The sequence below is a fragment of the Lathyrus oleraceus genome, chromosome 5 (genome assembly GCF_024323335.1).
Source record: "Lathyrus oleraceus cultivar Zhongwan6 chromosome 5, CAAS_Psat_ZW6_1.0, whole genome shotgun sequence".
Classification (NCBI taxonomy): domain Eukaryota; kingdom Viridiplantae; phylum Streptophyta; class Magnoliopsida; order Fabales; family Fabaceae; genus Lathyrus; species Lathyrus oleraceus.
Window position 1 is genome coordinate 610,415,748 of NC_066583.1, and position 10,393 is coordinate 610,426,140.

The window sequence follows — 10,393 nt, forward strand, 5'->3', positions numbered from 1 at the left end:
AGAAAAGAGGAATATGATATGATTCTAATGAAGACAAACACATATCTTCTGCAGATGACAAACCTAAATCCCCATTTTCTTATCACTACACACATGCACAAACACAAAGTTTTACTAATGCTAGAAAACCCAAAGTTTTAATAAACTCTGGGAGAACTAATCACAAAGGACCCAAAAGACTCTGGGTACCAAAGGATAAGATAGTCTATGTTGCAGATATCATGTGAAGCAAAGTTGAGACACCAATCATGGTACCTGGACTCTGGGTGCTCGCGACACATGACGGGAAGAAAGCATATGTTACAAAGCCTGGAACTTAAGGATGTTGGCTTTGTAGGTTTCGGGGGGAATCAGAAAGGAAGAATCAGAGGCTCCAGAACTATTGGTAATGGATCTCTTCCCTCTATATCTGATGTTTTCTATGTAGAAGGATTAATGCATAACTTGTTATCAATAAGCCAAATAAGTGATAACAATTATGATATAATCTTTAATCAAAAAACTTATAAAGCAATTAATCAGAACAATGGAACAGTTCTATTCAGTGGCAAGAGGAAAAACAACATTTACAAAATAAACCTTTTAGATCTAAAAGATCATACTGTAAAAAATTTAATGTCTGTTAACGAAGAGCAACAGGTATGGCATAGACACTTGGGCCACATTAGCATGAGAAGAATCTCTCAGCTAAATAAACTCAAGTTAGTCAGAGGTCTACCTAAACTGAAGTTTGCTTCAGATGCTCTGTGTGAGGCATGTCAGAAAGGAAAATTTTCAAAAACATCTTTTAAAAAGAAAAATGTTGTGTCTACCTCTAAGCCTCTGGAACTTCTTCACATTGACTTGTTTGGACCTGCTAAGACAGCTTCAGTCAATGGAAAGAAGTATGGACTGGTTATTGTTGATAATTTTAGTCGCTGGACATGGGTAAAATTCCTAAAGCACAATAGTGAGTCTCACTTTGTATTCACTAGCTTCTGTTCTAAAGTGCAAAACAAATTTGACTCTAAAATCATCAGATTCAAAAGTGATCATGGTGGCGAATTCGAAAATAAGTTCTTTAAAGAACTGTTTGATACAATTGTAATATCCCATGATTTCTCCTGCCCTAGAACTCCACAACAAAATGTAGTTGTAGAGAGGAAGAATAGGACACTCCAAGAAATGGCCAGAACCATGATTAATGAAACAAATGTGGCTAAGCACTTTTGGGCTGAAGCAGTAAATACAACATGCTATATTCATAATAGAATCTCTGTAAGACCTATTATGGAGAAGACTCCCTATGAACTGTGCAAGGGAAGAAAACCCAACATTTCTTACTTCCATCCTTTTGGATGCTCATGTTTTATTCTTAACACTAAAGAACATCTGAACAAGTTTGATTCAAAAGCACAAAAAGGTATTGTGTTAGGATACTCAGAACGATTTAAAGGCTACAGAGTATACAACACAGAAACCAAAATTATGGAAGAATCAATACATGTCAGATTCGATTATAAGCTTGACTCTGAAAAGTCAAAGCTAGTTGAAAAACTTGTAGATTTGGAGATAACTCTTGTAGGTTCTGACGAAAAGACTAAATCATCAGAGGAAGTTGAGAAGAAAAGTCCAGAAGAAAATGAAATCTCAACTATCCAAAAAAGATCAAGAAATCGTCCAAATATCTCTGAAGAATTGATTCTGGGAAACAAGGATGAACATGTCAGAACAAGGTCGACATTCAAAGTATCTAAAGAAACTCCTTTGGGACTAGTATCTCTGATTGAGCCTACTTCTTGTGATGAGGCACTTCAAGACAATGACTCGATTCTGGAAATGAAAGAAGAACTTGATCAATTTTCAAAGAATGGCGTCTAGGATCTTGTCCCAAATCCTAAAGGAACTCACATTATTGGAACAAGATGTGTATTCAGAAATAAGTTGAACGAAAAAGGAGAAGTAGTCAGAAACAAAGCACGATGGGTGGCACAAGGTTACAGTCAACAAGAAGGCATTGACTACAACGAAACCTTTACTCCAGTCGCCAGGTTAGAATCCATTTGTTTACTTGTATCATTCTCTGTAAATCACTCCATCAAATTATATCAGATGGATGTCAAGAGCGCATTTCTTAATGGTTATATATCAGAAGAAGTGTATGTTCATCAACCCTTAGGTTTTGAAAACTCTAAATGTCCAGAACATGTTTTTAAACTGAAAAAACCACTGTATGGTCCAAAACAAGCTCCTAGAGCTTGGTATGAAAGATTAAGCAACTTTCTTCTGGAACATGACTTTATTAGGGGAAAGGTTGACTCCACACTCTTTTGTAAAAACATTATAAATGATCTCATGATATGTCAGATATACATTGATGATATAATTTTTGGTTCAGCTAACCCCTTTGTTTGTCAAGAATTCTTTGAGCTAATGCAGGCAAAATTTGAAATGAGTTTAATGTAAGAACTAAAATTCTTTCTGGGAATTCGAATCAATCAAGCTTCAAAAGCTACATATGTATATCAAAGTAAATATATAGAAAACATTCTGAAGAAATTTGAAATGTCAGAATGCAAACCAGCAAAGACACCCATGCATCCAACCTGCATTCTAGAGAAAGAAGAAGTAAGTCAAAAGGTTTGTCAGAAGCTCTATTGAGGTATGATAGGCTCTCTTCTCTATCTGACGGCTACCTGTCCGGACATTATTTTTAGTGTATGTCTTTGTGCCAGATTCCAATCAGATCCAAGAGAATCTCATTCAATAGCAGTTAAAAGAATCCTAAGGTATTTGAAAGGAACCCCTAACCTTGGCCCGATGTATGAGAAAACATCAGAGTATATGCTCTCTGGATATTGTGATGTAGAGTATGCAGGGGACAAAATGGAACGTAAAAGCACATCTGGGAACTGTCACTTCTTCGGAAACAATCTCATATCTTGAGCTAGCAAAAGACAGTCAACCATCGCTCTGTCTGCTATAGAAGCAGAATACATATCAGCCTCACTATGCACTACTCAGATGCTCTGGATGAAAAATCCACTAGAAGACCTTCATATATTTGAGAGTAACGTTCCTATCTTTTGTGATAATACTGTTGCCATATGTTTAAGTAAGAACCCTATTTTGCATTCCAGAGATAAGCACATAGAAATAAAACATCATTTTATCAAAGACTATGTTCAAAAAGGGGTAATATCTTTAAAATTTATAGATACAGACCATCAATAGGTTGATATCTTCACAAAACCCCTCGCTGAAGATAGATTCTCATTCATTCTGAAACACTTAAAAATTGAAAATTGCCCAGAATGAATCTAACGTGCTTATCTGAAATAGAAAAATAAGGCTCTGAAAATAACATCTGGTATCTGGATCTGACTCTGATACTTCTACCAGTTAGGAGTCATCTGAATAAGAAATCCTCAGGATTTAATCCCTTGGTATTCCTGAAGATCAGATAGATCAACACGTGGGTTATCTTGCGTGTGACCTTGGATCTTCTAGACAACTGTCTACCAGAAATCAAGAGACAGACCCTTGAGATCTCCTCGAGCAGTATGCTGATTTGGGGATTATACGTCCATCATTAGCTGAAATCATGTCTCTCCTAAGCGTGTCAACTATTTTTCTATGCCATCATTAATTTCTTAACTATTCAACTGCTACCTAACGTTGTCATTTTGCATGTTTTCTATGTGTACTTATACTTTTCACGCTTCACATTTTCACACTTTACACTCACAACCTTCACAAACCTCTCTCCCTCTCAAAGCTCCTCAAAGTTCTTCAACCTTCATCAACTTCCTCATGGATTCCCAGCAACAATCTGTCTACAACTACTCTCAACAGATGGAATCAACGGAACAACCTCCCAGTTCCTCTCAGCAAACTAATGCAACAACTGGTGTTGTCTCCACCCCCATTTACAAGGAACCACACATTTTGGATTGTGAACCACACATTCATCTTGCTACTCCCTTTGACAAGCTTGAGGTTTTGTGTGAATCCTTGGTGGACTTTGAGAACATGAAGCAGAATGGAATAGACCTTACTGAAGAACTCAAAAAGCAAGGGTGGGAAAACTACTTTCAAAGGATCTATGGTCATATCTATACATATCTGGTAAAAGAATTTTGGCAGTTTGCAGACTTATATGATCACTACATAGTGTCATATGTTCTGAGGGTAAAAATCGTCATCACTGAGAAGTCCATCGCCTCCCTTCTGAACATGGAAAAGACAGGGGAAGAAGGATTTAGAATATCAATCCTAGGGAAAAATACATGTCCTAGGAAATTACCCCAACCATTTTCAAACATAACACTGAAGGCAACTCCTCCAAGAACAAGGAACTTCACCAGAACCTACGAGTCTGGCTGAAGATCATTCTGGGAACCATTCATCACCGCCCAACCTCCAACTCTTCTGACTACAGCAACACTGATCAGAAGTGCATACTCTACTACCTCCACAAAGGGCTCAAGCTGAATCTGCCAGCGCTGCTATTCAAATACCTGAGAGACTCTATAAGAGACACCAGGAACAACATGAAGCCCAAAATCTACATCCCTCTGGGAAGGCTAATCTCTGACGTTCTGATAGAGATCGGGCTGGTGGATCACCTAATTCACCATAATCTGATGGAGGATGTCACCGTTGACACTGGAAGGCTTCTGAACACTCGCAACTTGAAGAACATGGGGGTGATTGAGCAAATTAGGGTGAAACCCTCGTTGGACACATCCTGGGAAGCACTCGAATATTGGAGGAAGATTCCAAATGGCCTCTACCTTTTCTCCAAAATCGATCCTCCAGAGGTTGTTGCACACTATCTACAGGATCTGGCCAGCCAAGGAGTGGACATCTCAGAGTTCTCTGTGGATTGACTGCCTGAGCATCCACCCAACTTCATGAAGAGACAACGAGAACCCTCTGAGAAGTCAAGGAAGGCCAAGAAAGCAAAACTAGGGTAACCTTCTATATCGAGGCCTCCTGTCCCTCTGATCGAATCTCCAAGTAAGTCCCTGCCTCCTCCCTCTCGCTCTGTAAATTTAAAGCAAATTACTTCTTCTCTTCCCCATACCACACCTATCTACACGCACTATGAACCCTTTCCCTCTACCACAAAACCCTCTGATACTCCCACCTCTAATCCACCATCACCTCCTTTTCAAACATTTAACCTCTCCACCACAACCTTACCAATCTCTAAAGCTGAAATGCTTAACGAACCTATTTCACCAATCTCCTCAACACCATCATCTCCATCTTACTACATCCTCTCATCTGACTCGGACACCTCTGACCCCTAATCCCCCACCTTGGCTCAACTTCAGGCTCGTGCTCTTGTCTCACAACAACAACCTGAACCAGAAGCCAACGTTCCACCACCACCTGAACAACCAATTCCACCACCATCTGAACAACAATCAACACCACCATCTGAACGAACATCAACACCACCATCTGACCAACAACCACCAACACCACCACCTGAACAACTAACAACACCACCCTCTAAAACTCCCATCATCTCACCCTCTAAAAACATTGTCCCTACCTCTGAACCTCCCGCTGACACTTCCCACACACCACCAGCATCTCCATCCCCCACTCATGAACCAGAACCTACCTTCCCCACCCTAGAAGAGGCAATTTCTTTATTTTCTGAGTCTTCAGTGGAGAAAATTAGATCTCTATCTGAGAACTCCGATATCAGAGACGATCCCTCTACAGTGAGATTTCACTAGAACAGAGTGATCAGATGGATGACCTCTGAGGCTTTCAAACTAAAAGTCCTCTTTGAATAAGTCCACAACGAATTTATCAGAGAAGCTGGAGAAAGGCCGCAGGCACGACTGGTCAGAGAGGTAGAGGAAAAGGCCAGAAGAGAAGCAGAAGAGAAGGCTCGTCTAGAAGAAGAGCAAAGGGTTAGAGAAGCTGCAGAGAAGGTTGTTGTTGAAGTTGCTGCTGTTGCAGCTGCTACTGAAGTTGAAGCAAAAGCAAAAGCTGATGTTGAAGAGGCAGTATGCAAAGCTGCAAAAGAAGCTGCAAAGACTAGCAATGATGCTCTGGCATAGGGGGAGCAATCAAACTTTGATTTCACTCCTCTGGTCCTGAAAACTCTAGAAGAGATGCAGAAGGAGCAACAGATTGTGAGAGCTAGACTGGATCAACAGGACTCCATTAACAACAATATTCAGAACCTGCTGACTCAGCTGCTCCAAAGGATGCCTCCACCTCCAAACCCTTAGGCACTTAGGCTTTTCTTGTTGATTTCCTTATGTTTTCTTCTATGTATTATGTGTTTTCTATTTTGCATTGCTGCTTATCTGTACCTGTCTTTATTATATATAAACTCTTTCTCTTGCCTACTCTTTTATGCACTAAGTCTTTTTGAGTCTGACAAAAAGGGGGAGAATAAAAACAGCTCTGATGAAAATATATCTAAGCCTCTTGCTGCACTGCACACATTAAAACTATTGTGAAAACTGTAAGCTATGCAGGATAACAACTAAGGTAAAAACTAGTTGCCACAGAAGAAAAATCTGGTAAGAACTTTTGAAAAATCCTTATGATCTATCTCAGGGGGAGTCATCTCTCATCTGACTCTGAGATATTATTTTCTATTCTTGCTAATAGTATCATGTTTCATCATCACTCTGAAGTTTTTGTCATCATCAAAAGGGGGGAGATTGTAAGAACAAGATTCAGTATCTACAAATCATCTCTAATATTTTGATGATAACAAAGGATGAATAAAAAATGGCACCCTAACATTTTTTATCTAAGTGTGCAAGACTCTAATCAAAACGAAGTCAGATAGACATATATCAGATACAGACACAAGTTCAGAATGACCACTTAGAAGGTACTCAAGCAGAAGCTCTGGCTCTGAATAAAGGAAGTGTACAAAGTGTAACAAACAAAGAGATATCAGACACTCTGAAGCGGAAGAGCGCACTCTAGGATCTGAATCCTTTACACTCTGACGTAATCAATCAGGAAGACATCAAGAATCTTTGAAGACAGTCAGCTGTAAGCAACTATCTTAATATGTACTTGCTGAACAAAACTCTGATATCTGAACATTCTGATTCAGAAACGATCTTCAAAGACTTAGCTATGAAGACTTCCACTTATGGAAAGAATCTAATTTTGGAAGAAAGTTATAGCGCCCCAAACTGCTTTGGAAAGAACACATAGATTAATGACATTAATCATCAATCATTGCCAATATTCTTTCTTGATCCAACGGTCTCTTCATCAATCCATATATATAGGATGGATCTCTTCACAAAGAAATACAACGAAAACACATGAGAATACTGAAACTAATCTCAAATCTCTTACGCATTCTCCTTTCACACGAGTTGCTGCTCCAAAGTGTGAAAAATTCTTTTGTCCTTATATTGTGTAATTTCTGCTTACCTAGAAGCACAAAAGCACTACTGTAATTTTTCTGTAATTGCTGAATTTTCCTCAAGTGACTTGTTAAGTCGGTATACTTGAGAGGGCTAAGAGATCTTTATCCTCTTAGACGCTCATTTGTTGTAATCTTTCAAGATTAGTGGATTAAGTCCTTATTGAAGGTGAAATCACCTTGGCCGGGTGGACTGGAGTAGCTTTGAATTTCAAGCGAACCAGGATAAAAATTATGTGTTGATATCTTTTATTTTCATGTGTGTTTTATTTTCAAAAGTTTTTATTATCAGTTAAAACAATTCAAACCCCATTTTTCTTGATTTTCTCAACCTTCGAGTTTATCTTGGTTCCTTTCCTAAATTGAGAGTAATCCAGTCCCCTTGTCCAATAAGAGATTTTCACTATAATCAAACTGATTACAACTTTTCTCAAGCAAACTAGCAAGAGACTTCAACTACTCAACCACACCAGAAAGAGAATTCCGCTCAAGTAATCCTAGAAGATACTTCTTCTCAGGCACACGTGAAAAAGGCTTCACTACTCAAGCAAACTAGCAAGAGACTTCAACTGCTCAAGCAACCCTGCAAGAGACTTCCTCTACTTTACACAAACAATTTAGTAGAAAAGATAACAACTATATTTTGATGAACAATCAGAAGTATAGAAGTGTTACAACAACCACAATGACATTTAACACTTAAGATTTCTAAGATATACAATGATAAGAATCTTAAGAGCTTGTGCAATAAATAGGTAAAACTTTATCTCAAAGTTTGTACTCAATGTGTTCTGTTAGATTGTTTGATAGTTGTTAACCTTCTTTCACGTCTTCGACTCCTTTTTATAGAGGAAGAAAAAGAGTCATTGGAAAGTTGTTTTGACATGTGATCTTTGAAATGTAGCGGCTCCAAGAGAGAGATGTTGGAAGATGAATCCTATTAAAATCTTCAACCAATATGTAATAACATAGTCCACTACTTCCTTATCATACTAGGTATAAGCTAGACTTTGGGGTGGACTAGACAAGTCACATCAACTTTCCTTGAGCCTTACACTAAGAGACTCTAGTTGACTTTTTCCATAAGTATGGAGTTGACATGACAAGTCTACTATGGATATAGAGTATGTACCAAAAGATGAGTTATTGAAGTTGAGGTCTCCAAAGTCTAAGTTGTCTCCATAGGCGGGGGTACCATGATTAGAGTATGAAACTTTAGAAGATGAAACACCACGTTCAGAGTCTGATCCTTCAGAAGCTGAAAACCCACTATCAGAGACATTATATTTTGATCCATCTGAATCTGAGACAATTGGCTTCTCTACATATGCTTCCATCAGGGTCAATTCTGAGTTGAATTTAAGCTTATGATCCTGCATACTTTAACATATGTTAGTATACCCAATTTTTCTTTAAGTACTTTGTTATCATCGAAACCTAAGGGATTTGAACAATTTTGTTCCAACAATCTCCCCCTTTTTGATGATGACAAACAGAGGTATTTAAGAATAATGGTTGTTCAATTTCACTAACTTTACAACATCAGAGTCTGAGGTTTCATAGCTCCCTCCGAGTCTAATAATTCAAAGGTTGAGTTTTGTAAGCTTCCCAGAAGTCCTATCCAAGTTAATTAAATTATCTGATATCATAAAAATATATTGTTCAGATTAAAGCATAAAATGAGTTCTGATGAGGGCTCAGGTAAATAAAAGAATTCAAAAATACTTTTATCCTCTTAAATACTCCCATGATTTTCTCCCCCTTTTGTCATTAACAAAAACTTAACAAGTAAACAAGCCAGCATGGAGAGAGAAAAGATACTGAAGAAAAAATAAAAAGAGAAAAACTCAAAATTTATTGATAGATAAACATTGATTTCACAAGTTCCAAGATGGTAAAAGCTAGGTTCTGACATCATGGTATAGGAAGCAAGACTCAAGAAACAGTTTGAATCATAAACACATCTATAAAAATAGATGTTGAATTAACACCTTGATCACATTTCCCTGGAGGTTTTCTGTGCAACAAAAGAATGGGCAAAACAAATCCATTCAAGGCTGAAAAGAGATGTAGAAGATGAAGGCTTATCTACTGAAGTCTTCAAAAAAGGCAAGACCTCAGAAACAGAGCTGGAAACTCTTAAGAAGAAAGAGTGGGATGATGACTAGAAGGCTTATTTGGAGGCACAAGGAAGTACAGGTGATCAAGTCTTAGAATTCTAACTGTCTTTGCAGTAAAATGAATGTAATATCCTTTAGGTCCAGATCATGTAATGTCTCATTTGAAAATTATTGATTTTTTCAAATTATTATAGCCATGAAACTCTCTTTGTCATATATCCATGAAGTTTTCATAAATGCTTATCAATCAATCAGTAACAAAAACTAGAAAACAAAAAATAAGAAACAACAAACTAAAAAGCAAATAGAGAAAACATTTCATTGAAAGGGAAAGATAAAGTACATAGACAATAAAAGACACAAAAGAAAAACAACAAGAGAAATTTAAACAAAAGAACAAGACCTATCCAAATAGACCACCATGACCATAAAGGATCAATATCTTTCAGAGCTTCTGGTATCTTCAACTTATCAACCCATATTCGTGAAGTAACCTCAATAATATTTTTGTCTACTCCTTGTTGAATGAAGAGTTCTGAAAGAACTCATCCATAAGGAATGAAACATGGCTTTCCCTCGTGAAAGGATATGATATTCAGCTTTCGATATTCAAACATAACATGAAGGAGGTTAAATTTCAGATATGAGTTGAGAAGTAGTAGAAAATCCTTTTCATCAATATCTAAAGAGTCTAGATTGTTGTTCATTGGCTGAAGTTTTGAGATCAAAATTTGATACCAGACTGATGAATAACTGAAACAAAATAAACTGAAAGAGGTTTCCAAAGATATAGATGATGGATTATCAGAAGGGCGCAAGACAACTGTATTTGCTTTAAGACACTCAAAGATAATATTTTAGAGAA

At 37.6% G+C, this 10,393-nt stretch overlaps 1 protein-coding gene across 1 annotated transcript; it reads left to right on the plus strand.

Moving 5' to 3' along the window:
* The first annotated feature begins 3,792 nt into the window (after nucleotides 1–3,792).
* LOC127082395 (eukaryotic translation initiation factor 4 gamma-like) lies at nucleotides 3,793–6,065 on the plus strand. Its single transcript, XM_051022631.1, has 3 exons — nucleotides 3,793–4,107; nucleotides 5,322–5,656; nucleotides 5,816–6,065. The coding sequence occupies exons 1-3, from the start codon at nucleotides 3,793–3,795 to the stop codon at nucleotides 6,063–6,065; spliced, it is 900 nt and encodes a 299-aa protein (XP_050878588.1).
* Nucleotides 6,066–10,393: the final 4,328 nt, after the last annotated feature.